General features: G+C 37.4%; 1 protein-coding gene across 1 annotated transcript in view; it reads right to left on the bottom strand.

Moving 5' to 3' along the window:
• The window catches only part of SND1 (staphylococcal nuclease and tudor domain containing 1), a 439,872-nt gene that overhangs the window by 275,045 nt on the left and 147,256 nt on the right, over positions 1-17,571 (bottom strand). Inside the window, exon 11 of the mRNA XM_027840174.1 lies at positions 3,768-3,868. Coding sequence (XP_027695975.1) covers positions 3,768-3,868 — 101 coding nt within the window. The remainder of the gene's footprint in view (positions 1-3,767; positions 3,869-17,571) is intronic.

The following is a 17,571-nucleotide window of genomic DNA, read 5'->3' as shown; positions in this document are numbered from 1 at the left end:
CACACACACACACACACACACACACACACACACACACACACACACACCTCATCTGCCTAGATTAGTGGCTTCTGGTAACATTTCATAATGGCCATTAAGCAAACAGTCATATATTCGGATAGAAAAGAAAGTTGTGACTAGAGTATAACAGGCTAAAGAAACAATGGTCATAGGTACTCAAGAGAAATTGGGGAGGTGGAACTGACAATAACAATAAATGCAATTACTAAAATTTAGGCAATTCATAAGATCAAGGGAACTTCCTGGGCTACAAACAGTCAAATCTAACTTGAACCTACTCTTATCCTTTGTGCACTGCTTGTACTGCTTGTATCTTCTACTATGTACAACTAGCCAGGCTCCAGAATAATGAAGGGATGCCCCAAAGCCACTCTGGTTGCATGATAAGTGCACATGAAAAAGACCAAATACCAACTGGAAAGAGAAAGACAACCACTAGTTTCTTTTAAAGTACCTTTCCTAAAGGAAAACCTTTCCTGACCCTACAAAACCTCAAGATAAATAAGATATATAAAGAGGTAGAAAGAACATTGTTAAAATACTACATAAGTTTGCCATGAGAAACACATTTGAAGGCATGGTCAATTTAAGATTCTGTTTTGTTTGAAAATGCATATTTGTTGTAAGGGTTTTATTTCAATTTTTCTTGTTCCAATAACTAAAAGCAAATCTTTCCAAAAAAAAAAAAAAAAAAAGGAAAAAAGAAAAAAAACATGGATCACTGAATGTACAAAACAGAAGCCCAAAAAGAAATACAAAGCAAGGCAGCTTGAAAAGCTACATATAAATGAGATCCTTAGTTTCATGTACAATCTTTCTCCTGTTCTATTTTGTATAGGATACTTTGTATTATTTAGGATTTGTTAAGTTCAGAATAAAATAAAATGAAGTAAAATATGGACATTTAAATGAAATTAAATGGGTTTTGTGAAATTAGAACTAAAAGAACCCCAGACAGCTATAGGCAGGCAAAGATAACCCAAGAAAACCCCTTAGTCTTCACTGAAGATTTCTGGGAGTAACCAAAGGATGCGTTTTTAATGACTAAATCTAATTACAAAGACAACTAAATCAGAAGAAGAGTTATTTAAGTGTCTTAAATACAATAAAAAGCAAATAATAAGAAACAACATCTTGACAGCCTGATGTTATAAAAACAGGACTGAAAGGATAAGTTAATTCCTTATCCAGGAACAAGAGAATGAGGGAGGATTCAGGCTTTTGTCTTTGCATTTTTTTTTGATTGATTTAATTAAAGAATAACAACTCTGGCTAACTTCACAGTGAAGTTAATCAAGAAAAAAGTTTTAATTTATTACAGCATTTCACTGATTCACAGAGGGCAAGGGATGAAAAAGTGATCCTTCCAAAAGGATGATAAACTCTGCATCATTTCAGAGAACCTATATACCAGAATGAAGACAAAAAAGAGAAGTGAAATTGTGAAGTCATTCAATCTTAAGACACAAACACTGATTCAGATTGTGAGCACCTGTGACACATGAAAATATTACTCCTTCACATTCCTAACTAGATCTCAGGTTCTCTTTAAAAAACCCATCTCACTGACTTCTTTCAGTGCTGATCTTTGTGATCCTAGAGCAATTTGGCCTACTGACCAAAAAAGGAATCAATAAGTACAAACACTATGACACAGAATCTATGATAATCTATTTTTTTCAATCCCTCAAGGTATATGCAAATCCACGCACCTAGGTGGCACAGTGGATAGAGGGCCAGGCCTGGAGTCAGTAAAATTCGTCTGCCTGAGTTCAAATCTGGCCTCAGACATTTCCTCATCTGTAAAATGAGCTAGAGAAGGAAATGTCAAACCACTACAGGATCTTTGCCAAGAAAACTCCAAATGGGTTCATGAAGAGTAGGACAAGACTAAAAAAATGACTGAACAAATATGCAAATCCTATCAACTTTTCAAATATGCGGTTTGAATTCTCCTTCAATGTTGGGGCATGCTTAGCCTTTTAAAATTTTTTAAATTAATCAAGAAGTGAATAGGATTTCAGATATTTTCTATGTATGAATGTGAAAACCTACCACTACCCAGTTTTCATAGAACCCTTCATTCTGAATTTAAGTTAGATACTATTTTACTATAGTTCTGACCAAACCAAGTTCAGTAGTTTAAGCTGTGTCCAACTCTTTGTGACCTCATGTGGAATTTTCTTGGCAAAGATACTGGGGTGGTTTGCCATTTCCTTCTCCAGTGGATTAAGGAAAACAGAATTAAGTGACTTGTCCAGGATCACACAGCTAGTGAGTGTCTGAAGCTGTATTTGAACTCAGGGCTTCCTGACTCGAGTCCCAGTGCTGTATTCCTTGAGTTTACCTAGCTGCCTCCTCTAACGAAATTAGGCTTATCTAAACACAGTCATCAAGAAGATAGGTTTATCCTCAAATGACACTTTCAGAGAATCACAGAACCAAGAGAAGCACGGAATTTGACCCTCAAGGCCCTTCTGAAATAGGGCAGCATATAATCGATCCCAAGATTCAATCTGTTTCTGGAGAAGGGAAAAAAAACAAACAAAAACAATACTAAATCTGGATCATCCATGTGAGCCCTAAAATGTGAATGAGCAGTATAAGAGGTTTAGACTACAGACAGCTATTCACAAGGGCCTCTGTAATCACAATTAGTCACTAGGATACCACTAGAGAAGCCAGACCTTCAACAGTTACATGATGCACAGGTTTTAAAAAAAAAAAGTTCTTTCAGGTAAGTATGGCATGTTCTGTTTAGAGATGAAAATTCTTTCAATATGTGGAACACAAATAGATCCACTATGGCAAACACAGCAGCAGACACTTCTTTCCAGATGTGTCACAGAGTAAGCAAAACTATCCCTGGTAAGGGGACAGTAAGGAGCAACAATTCTATACTGGGATACTTTGGATGTCTGCTGTCTAGAGCTAAGAAAAACAAAGTAGCTTTGAAGGCTGATTCCTCGTGGTAGGACCATGAACACCAAGTGTCTGTCTGAACATGCCTCACTGTAATTTTAATAACACAATTCCACTATCTGATGAGGCAACCTACTCTTTCTCTCTCTTCCATAATGGACCTTAGGAGAAAAGAAAAATACCATTTTGGTAACAAACAGCATTTAAATAAAAAAGGAAACAATTATCTTCTTCTAGCATATTTCATATAGGGTGAGGACTGCTGAGGACTAATTATCTCAATATTTACTGTGGAAGCCTAGTTCAGCAAGACACCTCCTTCCCTTTTACACAACCCCATAAAAGTCCCTTTTTCATTAAACATTCTCTAACCAACCAAGATACCTTAAAAATAGTCATTGATGGATCTAACACCGAAGATAAGAAAAAAACCTTTACATAATCATTATCCATTACTAAATTGAAAAAAAAACAAAACACTTCACTGTTTTTCAATTCCAATTTAAAATATGCAACCAAAGAGTAAAGAACCAATACTTTCTGTATAGTACCTAGGACATCGAGTACACACAACAAATAGCACTATTAATAGAAGTAATATATTCCACACAGTAGCAAGAACATAGATCACCACGTTTGAAATAATAACAACGAAAGTGTGTGCTTATCTAGTGAGTAACTTTAAAATGATTTGCAAATATATAGTCCTTCACAGGCATATAAAAATTATACACCGCTTTGTTTTTAAAAAGAGTTTTCAGCTACTTCCTTCTCTCTATTCCCATGGGACATCTGACTGATTTATAGTCAGCAAAGTCACTCACATTCCTCCTATGGTAACAGTAGCACAGGTACGCTCTGAAAAGGCTGGCACAGTCTCAGTGGCTGCACTGGCTGGTCTGATATAATCCACAGTCACATTGACCTGAAATGAAAGAAAAAAAGAGTTAGGCCTAAATAAGCCTAATGAAATGACTTTTGAATATCCATTTATCCCCCAAATAATAAGGGGAATATGATAATTCCATTTGATTATAACCTCATAGATCTGAGCAAAAAATCTCAGATGGTCCAACACTCTCATTTTATAAATGAAACCAAAGTCCAAGGGAAATGACTTGTCTTGCCTAAATCAAACAGGTAAGCGGAAAACCAGGAGGACAACAGAATACTTTCTACCGTGCTACTCTGACTTTAAAAATATAAAATCTCTATAACCAGAGGCCTAGTCTGACAGTTATGTGGTAATCAGTTTGAAAACAAAGGCAAACAGAACATTTAACGTTGAAACATAACAATTTTACATATGCAAAGTTATAAATCCTAAAGACCAATGGCCAACCAAAAAGGTTATAGGGCTCTGACCAACAAGTGGCTTAAGTCTTTAAGTTCAATGTTGCTGGGAATGACCTACAGAAAAAAGCCAAGATATTAATGCAAGGCATTTTGCTGAAACAATGAGGACTAGACCTAAAGTACTTTTAGCCTCTCAGCTCAGGTAGTCAATCCCTAAGGTTCATAAGTGGTCCACTGTCACACCTATAAAATGTAGGGGTTAGAACAGTAGGTGTGACTAAGAACTGAAACTCTGGAATGTGTTTTTATGTATTCACGCACATATGTATGTGTACATGAAAATATGAGATTTCAAGTAAATATAAACATTTCTATTAACACATATACATACATGAGATATTTCCATACACATACTTTTGACTTCTTGTTAAATAACTCATATAATTTAAAGAAAACATACCTAATTATGTGTACTGACTACAAAAAGATGTGATTTTATGGAGGCATATAAATGGATAAGTGCTAAACAAGCAAAAATCTCATATGAATGAATGTGTTTATGTTTGAGTATTTCCTATTTAATAGAGACCTTCATTTGATATCAATACAGAGGTATGTTCTTGCAGTTACCGCGTGGTGTGTCTGTGTTGGGGGGAGGGAAGGAATTTTTATACAATCAGAATTCACAGATGACTTAAGTCATTCATGTGAACTATAAAACCCCTTCTCCCAATACATTTTCTCTCTTATCTTTAATATTTTGTTCCCATCCTATCCCTGTATGTACAATCCAGTAGGCTACTGAATTCCAAATTCTCATTTTATTGGAATTGTTAGGATATCTTGTCTGAACACTGTAATACAGGCAGATACATATCCATCTCTCTTTCTTTTCAGGCAGGAGAGCATTTGTTCCAGAAGATTTGCCGTTGTTCACTCGTTTCAGTTGTGTTGGACTCTGCATGACTCCATTTGGGATTTTCTTGGCAAAGATACTGCAATAGTTTGTCATTTCCTTCTCCAGCTCACTTTACAGATGAGGAAACTGAGGCAAATAGAGTTAAGTGACTTGTTCAGGGTCACACACCTAGTAAGTGTCAGAAACCAGCTTTGAACACCAGGAGAGGAATCTTCCTGATCCCAGGTCCCTCCATTCTATCCACTGAGCCACCTAGCTGCCAGAAGATTAGCAAGCACCATTTACACCCCTCCCACATTCCATTCCACAACCCAAAAAGGTTATATCTTCACCTAATCCGAAACGGCATAGAGGGAGGAGAGAACTCATATCCCATTTTGGTTCTTTTGTTAAGACAAATGTTCAACCCACTACAGAAGCATAAAATGTTAGAGCTACTCCAACTCATATCTTAATAAAAAGAATTTTCTCTAAAACAATGTGACAAGTAGTCAGTATTCTCTGCTTGAAGACCTCCAACGAGGGGAATTCCGGGCTTCAGGGTCTACTCCACTTTGGGATAGCTCTAGTTGTAAGGAATGTTTTCCTGATCTCTGCACCTTCTACCCACTGCTCCTGATTCAACCCTCTGAAGCAAAACAGTCCAAGTCTAATACTATTTCTTCTTCTTCTTCTTCTTTTTGGCTAGGCAATGGGGTTAAGTGACTCGCCCAGGGTCACACAGCTAGTAAGTGTCAAGTGTCTGAGGCCAGATTTGAACTCAGGAACTCCTGACTACAGGGTTGCTGTTCTATATACTGCGCCACCTAGTGCCCACTGAGGTATTTTTTAAAAAAGTTATATGGTACAGGGCTATAGTAGGCTACCACAAAACTTGTGCAATGATCCAGGTTTGAGCAGATCTTACAATAGACAGAAGTTCTTAGGCTATGGAACATACAGTATTGTTATGCCATGTAAGAATTAGGAGATTCTGCTTATCTAGAACACTCCTTTGTTTCATGCTTAATGGAATATGGACCACTGGTGAGGTAGTCCTTGGAATTTCCAGGACCCACCAAGAAGGCCCTATGATCTCCATGACCTGGTGGTATTGGCTGAACTCCATCTGCTGTCACTCTGGCATTTGCTCGCATTGGGGTAAAAGGGGTCCATGGCAAAGTCTAGATGCTCTACCACAACTGTGTCAATGCATATCATTGCCCTCTGTTTGAGAGTTGTATTATTGCAAGCCAAATATATCTACTTTCTAACCCTTTTGCATATGTGCATCAGGTCAGTCATTTACAACACTCTCAAATCGGAGCTTAGGATAGCTGCTAGTAGTCTAATATGGCAATGGCCAGGCACAATCCACTGCAACTTGGAAGGAGGTACATGAGCCTGTGTACCCCTTTCCATGCTGACAATGAACCATTAATTACTACTTCTTGGATTTGGTCAATCAACCAGTTTCAAATCCATCTAATGGTACTACCATCCATTCTGCTTTGTTGGTCTTTTATACAAGAATAGTAAGAAAAGCCTACCTCAAAATCCTAAAATCCAAGTAAACTGGATGCACTGCATTCTCATGACCGACCAATTTAGTAACTGTCAGAAAGAGGTGGTCGGGTTTGTCTATCACGAGTTGTTCTTGATGAAGTTATTTGGGTTCTCTATGATCACCACTTCCTTTTCTATGTGTCACTGTCTCTTTAAGAAATATATTCTAGAATTCTGACAGAAATCTAACTCAAGGTCCTACTTCTAATTTGTAGACTTTTTCTCTTCCCTTTTTGAATAAAGAATAGCATTTTTGCTTGCCTATTGAATTCCTGAATAGGCCTTACTGTAAAAACCTTACAAATATGCATGTGTACCAAGAGCTATAAGGCTATGTAGGTCAAAGAGGGCCCTATATGTATACAGTATGATACTCCATAACCATCCTGCCCTCCTCAGCCTACTCAAACAATTGTAATGACAAAAGACCCTAAGCCAAGGTGAAAGACAGCACATAGTCTCCCACATGTGAAAACACTAAAAAGTTCAAAATGGAGTCTGCACAGCAGAGATAATACCTGAGGCAGCAGAAACCCTCTCCACCAGTATCAAAGCACAAAACTGAGTCTTTGGATATGCTGCTCACTGCCCTAAAGATCATGCTTAATATGGGTATACGCTATCAGCACTGGACATACTTCACAGACAAAAAGGAATGTTTCTGGACATGCTGCGTACTGCCCTATGGATATACCTGACATGGGTATGGGCTGCCAACCTTGGACATACCTCATAGGCAAAAATGGAATGTGTCTCTTAGAAGACAGAGATCACCAAGTAGCCACATTCATATGCTCTCTATTCATTTCTGGACCTGATTTGAATAATGGTCACCAAAGCTCCCATATGCCTATATACAGTTTCATTTCTGTGCTAAAAGGGACTTTTTCACTGAGGCCCAGAATTCAGATATGTGAAAGGACAGATCACGCACATTCACCTTAGCAAATACCAAGTATGAGTGTTTCTGTGAAGTGTAAAAAACCTCTTGACATCCCAGTGAAGCCTTAAATGATGCTATGTGTAGAGTCAGGTGGTAAGGCAGTCACTATAAAATATAATGTATATTAAATATCTCATAAGTATGTATATTTTTAGAGGTAAGTAGGGTACAAATCCTAAATAAATATGAAAACATATTTATAAGGAAATAAGACTGTGATTCACATTAAAAAATATCTAAGCAAGGTACATACATGTCTCTAGAAACCCAGACAGTGAATGGAGCTGCAAATTCTTTATTGCTTGGTCACTGTCATGCCTAAAAAAACCACTGACAAGAAGATACATATTTTACTAAGTGACTAGAAAACATCCCTGAATACTTAAGAACAGAGCATCCACTTTTCAATGCACTGCCTCAGTGAATTGATCAAGTCAAAGGGGACAAGATGCTCAGATGTCAAATCAGTCACACTGCAGGTGAACATCATCACAATCCTTTCAAACTGTTGACTCCTCAAAAGCTCCTTAAATCAAGTCAAAAAGGGATGGCTGCCTCCGAATTCTTCCTGTCGGAACACTCATTCAAACACCAGGTCTAAAAATCATATTTTAGGAACAACAAAAGAGAGCATTGTCAAAGAGGGAGTCACTAAAGGGTAGAAGTTAATTTTTTTCTGCTCATAATATTGTCATAAGACAAAAGAGAAGGAAAACATATCAAGATGACTCCAAAGGGTAAATTGGGAGACTGAAATGACAACCAAGACCTAATAACTCCATTGAGGCTCAGAATGAAGGAAAAACTGAGAACCCTGACCAGACAAGGCTGAGTAGAACAGGGAGGTAGGATGAGAAGCTATTTCCCAAAAGGACAAAGTAACAACTAAACACCATCTCCACTGGTAGGTTACAGTCATATTCAGCAAAACAGTGTTTACAAGGAAAGGGGAGTACAGGAGGATGGTAGGCCACATTTACCCTTCAAATTGGTTCCCAAAGAGTTGGGTAGGAGGTAGAGATGAAAAAAATCTTTAGAAAGCCATACAAAAAATGATTGATAGTATCTGGGCTATGTTTTTGATTCGGCAAGTCAATTGATTGTTCTCTTTGTATTTCTGTTTCCCCCACGTGCTGTTATTAAATTAACTGCTTAGGAGGCTAGGGAAAAGGAAGGAGGGGCATTCCAAAAGAAACTTCAGAGTAAGTCAGTTCAGGGGATCCAAGTCTATTCCTAGTTTATTTTTTTCTCTTCTACAAAAATCCCATGCCATGGAGCTAAATATGTACCTAGTCCAAAACAGAGAGTACATGAAAGTGCTATGATTGAAGAATGAAATGGAAATTCAACTAATGTTGGGGAGTGACGAAGTGGCAGGAATAAGCCCACATATCCTTGGAACATCCCAGAATCCTTCTAACAAGCTCATGATTTCACTTCCATAAGCAGAAAAGGGAGGGGGAAAAAATTTCCTGCTTTAAAATGAGCTAAGCAAATCTCAAGGTGACCTTGTACTTGACAATGCCAACGCCTCTTCTAAGGACAGATGGGGCAGAAGGAGTGACCCCAGCACTTCAGCAGCTGACACAAAGCACAGACTAACATAAGCAAGGAGCACAGGGGAGATCTCTCACCAGTGATAATTTATCAAAGAGTCTAGAGGGAGAAAAAACAAATACATTTCCACATCTTCATGCCTACAAGGCTGATGTAAAGGGCCATTATTTCCTTAAGATGGTCTTCCAAGTAACTCAAAAGGAAAGAAGCAAATTACAAAATTTTCAGTAACTATAGGAGTGAATTTTTATTTTGACTACTAATTAATTCTCTTCTGGACCCATGATTAGGGGCAGGACAGGATTCTTACTGTAGCATGGACCCAAGAATCATTCATATTTTCTCTCTCCTCTCCACCTCTCCCTATTTACTACCTCCAAAACACAGCCTACAAATATACTACACCTCAACTTTCTACTGCCCATTATTTCCCATAATATCAACCTTCCCTAGCTTCAAATGCAACCCAGTTTCATGAAATTACTCTCACACAGGGTAAAATAATTCCACAATAACCAAATACTGTTGTTCGGTCTCAATGACCTTTTTCTTTGGCCCTTCTACAATTTTTGTCAAAACTTTTTATTTCTCTCCATTTCTTCCCATTATTCTCTTATATGGCTGACCTCTCTTTCCCTGGAGCATTATCCATTTGTCCCTTGATGATGAAATTTGCCTCTATGAGGTCAATTAATAGTATTGTGTAGATGATTCCCAGATCTGTAGTAAGCCATATTCTCACTAGAACTCACATCTCAAATTTCAAGCTGCTTGCTGCTCTACCTAGATGTCCCTATATAGCACCTCAAATTCAACATGTCCAAAATACAACTCATTCATCGTCTCTATTTCCACACCCCTCACCTCCAACCTAAAAGCCGTCACCATCCTTTATCAATCAGGTTCAAAACTTGGGGATCAACTTTAATTCTTCCCTCTCCTAACACTCAATATCCAATCAGTTGTCAAGTCTTCTATATTCTACCTTCATAAGAATAAGCACACCCACCCTAGCCAGGGCCAATCCAGAACCCACCCATAAACCAACCATCAGAACCTCAAAACTCCAGGGACTCTGCATCTAACCTGCAGCTTAATTTTATGTGCTGTTTCCACTAAATGGAGTATGAGCTCCTTGAGAACACTCAATTTTTCTCTTTCTAACCCCAGAACTTGGCACATAGTTAAGTGCTTAGTAAAGACTCTTTACTCCCTCCCTCCTTCTTTTTTTCTCCCCTCTTCCCATTCCCTCCAATAATATCAAATATGTCTGCCCACTTGCTCCTTACTATTTGCTCACATGGACACCAACATAGTTTAGGCCCTTATTTACCTCTTGCCTGAACTGTTACGATAATTTCCTAACTGGATTTGTCTCCCTAGCTCCAGTCTCTCACTACTCTAATCACTGTAGAAGCAATTACTAAAATAATCTCCCTGACATACTGGTTTGGCACTAGGATCCCAGATTTAGAATTGGAAGGAGCCTCTGAAGTCATTTAGTCCTACTTCCATACCATATTTTTTACAAGCAAGGAAATTGAGGCTGAGATGTTAAATGATTTGCCCAAGGTCACACATCTAGTCAGGCATGAAATAAGATTTGAATTAGCTGCTCCTTTTCTACTACACTACATTGCCTCATTATAGCACTTCATTTCTGAAAAAACAAAACAAAACAAAAAAACCTGCCTATTACTCCCTTTAAAAACAACAGCAATAACAACAATAAAACCTCAGTGGCTACTGAATAGGTTCTTGGCTAAAATAAAAATACCTTAGCTTGGCATTTAAGGACCTAAAGGATCTGACTTCAGCCTATCTTTCCAGACTTAGTTCACATTCAATCCCTTTGGGCACACAAAAAATTAGATTAACCCCTATCATCCAGCCTCAACACTGCATTTCCTCACCTCCATGCACATCTATGTTCCCTCTATCTAGAATGAGCTAATTGTTTCCATTCAGAATCCTTTTCTTCCTTAAAGGCTGAGTTCACAAGACGGACAAAACAAAATAACAGCTGAAAGAGAGATCAATAAATACGTGGCCCTTCATTTTTGGGATACTTTTAAAATGTGAGGAGAAAATGTTCAACGATCTTGGATTAAATGATGTAACATATATAAAAAGCACATTTGTAAACCTTAAAGTGCTAATATGTATGCTATCATCATTATTATTATCATTATTTACATCCTAAAGGTTAAAAAAAACCCTTAACCCCAATGCTCTTTAATTCTGGGCTTTCAGGTATAGGCAAGTCTTATAACTAAGACAGACTGAATTCTGAGAAAAAGTTCTGGAACTTAAATTTTATTTTTCAAAGGGAATGGTATCCAATTTTTAAAAATAGAAATTACCATAAACACTATATTTTTTTATCAAGTACAGATTGAATGATCAATAGCAAGACAAAAAAAAAGTCCTGACCTCAAAAGGCCTATATTCCATCAGATACAATCATGTAATAGAGGAATAGCATAGTGGGCAAGTCACTGAACCCTGACTGCCAGAAAAGTCAGGACAGGACAGGACAGGACAGGACAGGACAGGACAGGACAGGAAAGGAGAGGAAAGGAGAGGAAAGGAGAGGAATGCACACATTTACCAAAAGAACTCATAGATAGTGTCATCATTTTACAAATAACAACTATGGAAATGACTTTATACAATTTTTTAATCTACTTCTCTCACTCTCAATATAACAAAATTTGCCCTCATGGGCTTTCTCTTGTCCCAAAGTCCCTTGACTCCACCTTATTTAGCCTTCACTATCCTACTTAAGAAATCTAGTTCTGAAGAATCTCTGACCAGATTCATTGTATCCTTTAGAAACTGAAATGATCCTAAAACACAGTCAGTCATCCCTGAGTCTAAACAATAAGAAAATCTAGGAAAGGCAGTGAAAAATCATAAAAAAGGGATTAGGGCAAATTAAGATTGTATCCTAAACTCCTTGAGATTTCTGACAGTCTTATGCAGATATTTGAATACAAAATGTTATACTGTAAACTTATCTAATCTTAAATGATATAAAAAACCTAAGCCAATAATTTCCTTCCTGTGTCCTGAATCTAAAGTAGTCAGATATGGTTTCCAGAAAAATATTCCATTTCCAAACGATTGTAATTAGGTACTAGAGTTGACAGTTTATTCACACTTGTTTATTCTGTTTCTTTAATTATCCTTCCTACATGCCCCATATGGCCAGTACTATTCCAAGCACATTTCATCAATGGTATATAAATCTTATGTTTACAAAATCTGTATAAACAGTCAAGGAGGTTGTCTGCAATATTTCATGCATTTCTGACAATGGATCCTCCCTACACATACTACCTAATGTAGAGGTACAGGCTTTTATCTGTCTTGAGGGAACAGGAATTTTTCTTAAAACTCTGCTTATCATGGAACCCATGGAGATGCTAACAGGCTCCATCTGACAGCAAGAATTTATGTAAGGGGACATCCCTGAAAACCCGATAAACCCAACCTGGTAAGTATGTAACTGGTATCATACTAAACATGAGGTTTGAAAACAGGCAAGAGGAAACACTTTAAATAAGGGACCTTCATTTTGTGATGGCAAAGAACTGGAAATTGAGGAGTTGCTCATCAATCAGGGAATGGCTAAACAAGTTGTGGTACATGAATGTAATGGAATACTATTGTGCTAAAAGAAATGATGAACAGGCGGACTTCAGACAAACCTGGAAAGACTTGTATGGTCTGATGCTAAGTGAAGTGAGCAGAACCAGGAGAACGTTGTACACAGTATCAGCCATGTTGTGTGATGACTAATATTGATAGACTTAACCCTTCTCAGCAATACAAGGATCTAAGACATCACCAAAGGTCTCATGATGGAAAATGCTATCCAGAAAGAAGAACTATGGAGTTTGAATGTAGATTGAAGCATACTATTTGCTATTTTTTTTCTTCTGTTGTGTTTTGTTTCCTCTTTCTGGCGGTTCCTCCTATTGGCTAATTCTTACTTACATTACTAATGTGAAAATATGTTTAATAGGAATGTATATGTATAGCCTATATCAGATTGGGCGCCATCTTGGGGAGTTATGGGGAGAAAAATTTGAAGCTCAGAAGCTTATAAAAGTGATTGCTGATAATTCAAAATAAATTAATTTTTAAAAATGAATGAATGAATGAATGAATAAGGGACCTTCAGTAATTTGGTAAATACCTCTGATAGTCAAAAGTTCTTTTTCTGTAATACATTTCCCATGTAAGGAGCTTCTGGATTCATTATGGCAGAAGAATAGTGAGAAGAAACTTTTAAAAACTAATATTACTTGAATATATACTATATAATCCATACATGTATTCTAATTACATGCCTTTATGAAAACTGTTAAGCAAATTCATTTTGGCTTCCAACCTGTTTATTACATCTTTAACATGGTTCTTCGAAGAAAGAACAATAGAGGTGATTGTTTTCATAAGATCAAAGATTTAGAGCTAGTGGAGACCTTTGAAATCATCAAACCCACTTTATACAAAAGGAAACCAAACTCCAGAGAGAAGAAGCAACTTCTACTACCATAACTTAATGGACCAGCCACTGTTAAATTACTAGCAAGAAAGTACTAACTTGCAGAAGATTGCCTGGGACTTGGAAGAGCTATGAAAACAACTGTAGATCAGGAAGCTGAATAGAAGGATCAAAGGCAGGAACTAAACACAGTTATAGGGGTTAAATGACATTGTGAAGCAGGCCAGTATAGAAACATGCATTTCAATTGTAAAGTTAACAAGAAAGACAAAGACAGGTACCTGGCACCAGAAAAGAGCCTCTTCTCAGAACCAAAAGAAAAGACCAGCTGAACAAATACTTGTTACTCCACTGCCTCATCCCCACCACAAAACCCCCTCAAAAAAAGAGCTACCTATATAACAGAGGAAATATTCTAATATTTCATGGAAAAACATTTTGTGGACCCACAACAGAATGAGTGATTCTAATTTCTAATTATCCAACAGAAGGAAAAACAATTGGTATCTATACAGCACAGAACAATGGAAGCCCTCACTTTTCTAGCCAGCTATAGGATCTTAAATGTACCTAAGGTAGCACAGCACTTTGGTGAAAACTGGTTTAGTATGGTAAGAAGACAAGTGGATGATTTTGATCTCCACAACCTAAGAAAACCATTCTAATAGCTGAAGAATTCCAAGAGTAATTACAAGCACTAGGAAACTTAGAAACATTCCTAAGACAATCTAACAACTATAGATTAGGACCCTCGTATGTCCTTTGAATTGATTTACCAAATCGGTAGTAATTGACCTAATTGGCCCTATTCATACTTATTAAAATATTTATTAAATTATTGATGTGTATCATGGTGTAGCAGATAAAAAGTAATCCTCAAAGTCAGGAAGACCTATGCTTGAGTCCTGCTCTAATAATATATACTGGCTGTATCTATGACCCTGGGCAAGTTGCCTAACTTTGCAGGGCTCTGGGTACCTCTCAAAGACCATAACTGCTGAGAAGGGAATAGCCTCCATGGACAGATGGTGTTAACTTACTTGAGAGTCGCCTATATCAATGAAATCACAGGACCAGTCTCTAAATTATTATTACTTCTATAAATACAAATAACATTATTTCAAATAGCTACCTTTTGAGGAGGAATGTCACACTTCATAGTAGCACCATCTTCTAGTCTCATTTCCCCAGACATTCCCCAGAGTATGAATGTCTAGTTTGAGTCGTTTTTCAATTCAAAGCCAACTGTCCATCCTAGTCATATCTGTCTATGAGCTGCCAAGGTCAGCTACAGTCAGGGGGAATAAAATCACTCCAGGAAGAACAATCCATGAAGGAGTTACAAGCATAAAACTAAACATACAGATACTGATGTCTTTATATGGTGAATATACAATGGTACTGAGTACACTGAAAACATTTTTCTAACAAAATTTTACATAATTTACATATGAAGACAAAGAAAATACAAAGCCATAAAAAAATGGAAACAAAAAATTAGTTTCATACATGAGTCAATTTTTTCAATGTCTCTAAGAAAAGTTATGGAAAACTGCTAAAGACTTGAAAGTGAAAGGGCTAAAATGTTATAACTCTCATGCATACACCCCTCCCCCCCCCAAAAAAACCCTTCAGCAGCTTCCCACTTCCTATTAAAAAAATTACAACTCCTTAGCTTGACATTAAGGCTATTTACAATGTAACCCTAGCCTACCTATCTTGCACTATTTCATTCTGCTTCCCTTTAGACAACAAACAGCATTCCAGCCAACCTATATTAGTATTTCCTAATATTGCTCTGTCCTCTCCTGTCAATGTGTACTCCCTCATTCCTTGAACATACTTCCTTCACATTTCAGCCTTCTGGAATTCTTCTGTTCCTACAACACTCAACTCAGATGCCACTTTATCCATGAATCCTTCCTTGATTCTTTAGCTAAAAGTCTTTTATCATTTTGCCCTCCTTCCACCTTGTATCATACTTATTTGTACATGTTATGTTAACGCCATTAGACTGTAGGGTCCTCTAGGGCAAGGACTATGTAACTTTTTTCTTTGCACTGCCAAGAAAAATGTCTTATATAACAGATGCTGAAATATATAATCCTCATCCTGTACTAATTTTTTCCTGGAGGAGATGGAATAGGAAAGGGAGAGGAAAAGGAGGAGAGAGAAAAGGAAAGAAAGAGGGAGGAGAGAGAGACAGAAACATAAACATCAAAAACAAGCTGAAAATTAAGATGAGCAACAGGGAAAGCAAAATGTCAAAAAAAAAAAAAAGAAAAGGAAAAAACACCAAAAACCGAAACCTCAGCATCAGCACCCAAAGCAAAAATTAGCTTAAAATCAAATGTTACACTTGCTCAATATGTCTCCAGCTGCAATGGCCAGGAAGAATGGATTCCACTTGTTCACAGTTCTCAAACATCTATGCCCATGTTGTCATTGGAATTAAAGAAAAATATCAATTCAGACAATTCCACCTACACATTATGAACCACCAGACATCTTAGCAACAGGAGACAGGCTGATGCTATTCTTGCACAAAATGTCAATACTTGGCTGGCTAAGAGGACTCTGCTGTATCTTGGGCACAGTAGAGGGCATTATCATCACACTCTTAAGGAAATGTACACGATTTCTCAAAGGCAATAATAATTAGCTATTGTATTTTCTACCTAATTGTTAAAGGAAAGGGATTTGGAATCTCTGGAACAAAGGCAGAAAAGTTATGCTACTTTATCTCATAATTATAGTTCCCTTGTTTAGCTAATGCATGTCTGCCCCCTAAAGAAAAGGGGTGACTATGAAGTACACAGAAGACCCAAATCTTTGCCTCAACCTTCCTTCTATACTGTGCACAAGGAAGAATACTCCATGACAACAGAGTTGCTTATAGTCAACACCTCCTAATAGACTGAAGGACATGATGGTCTATATTTTCTTGCACTTCTTCAAACTTTTGCTATATTTTCTTTCACTTCACCATGCAAAGCTGTGAGTTCTTGTTAATAGTTCTAAACTCAATCCACTTGCTCATTCCACCTCTACAACTTCCCTAGAGAAAATTTTATATATTTTTTGGGTGGAGCCATCTCAGTTCTACTTTAATCCAATTATTCATATCCTGAAATTTATCATAGTTATTCACACTTGTCTAATCTTTTCTTTATCTCAAGCATCCCTTACAGGTCCCTTGAAAATCTAAATTTCTAAGATTTTGCAATTAGGATTGAAGATAAATGCATATAAAATCTCACATGATTCTTTCATTGCTAGATTGAATCTGCAAAGTTCATTTTCTCATCCCAATTTCCAAGCTAAAAGATCAGGGCCACCAATCAGTGGTACCCTTTACCTTGATGGGAATTATATTGGGTTGAGTAAAAAGTTGGGTGCATTTGATCCCAGTGCACAGTGCTACACTGATGCCATTGCATGTATACACCACTATCTGCAACTGTACTGCCAATATCACTCTGCGTAGATAATGATGCTGCCACTACCACCTGCCTGCCATATGTTAGGATCTGTTTTCTCTACTTGTCACATAAACATCAAGAAAATGCAGTTTGGCAGGCTTGTCAGTGACAGCCTGACATTTGTGGTTGGTCTGGTTGCTGTACCTGTCCGCCAACATCATCTCCAGGAAGGGGACACCAAAAATGTTTTGCTCTCAATTGTGCTGTCACTGAGACATATTCTACAGTAAATTCACCATGCAATCTGGTCATTATGACTTTCTCTATATTCATGACTTTATTATCTCAAGAGGGGTAAGCCCTATTTTCCCTTGCTCTTTCCCAATCCTGCTTCCCATCAAGGAATTACTAGGAAAGGTACCTTAACAATCCA

The sequence above is a fragment of the Vombatus ursinus genome, unplaced genomic scaffold (assembly GCF_900497805.2).
Source record: "Vombatus ursinus unplaced genomic scaffold, bare-nosed wombat genome assembly UNPS02014839.1, whole genome shotgun sequence".
NCBI classification, from domain to species: Eukaryota; Metazoa; Chordata; class Mammalia; order Diprotodontia; family Vombatidae; genus Vombatus; species Vombatus ursinus.
This window is presented reverse-complemented; position numbering and strand designations above follow the sequence as displayed.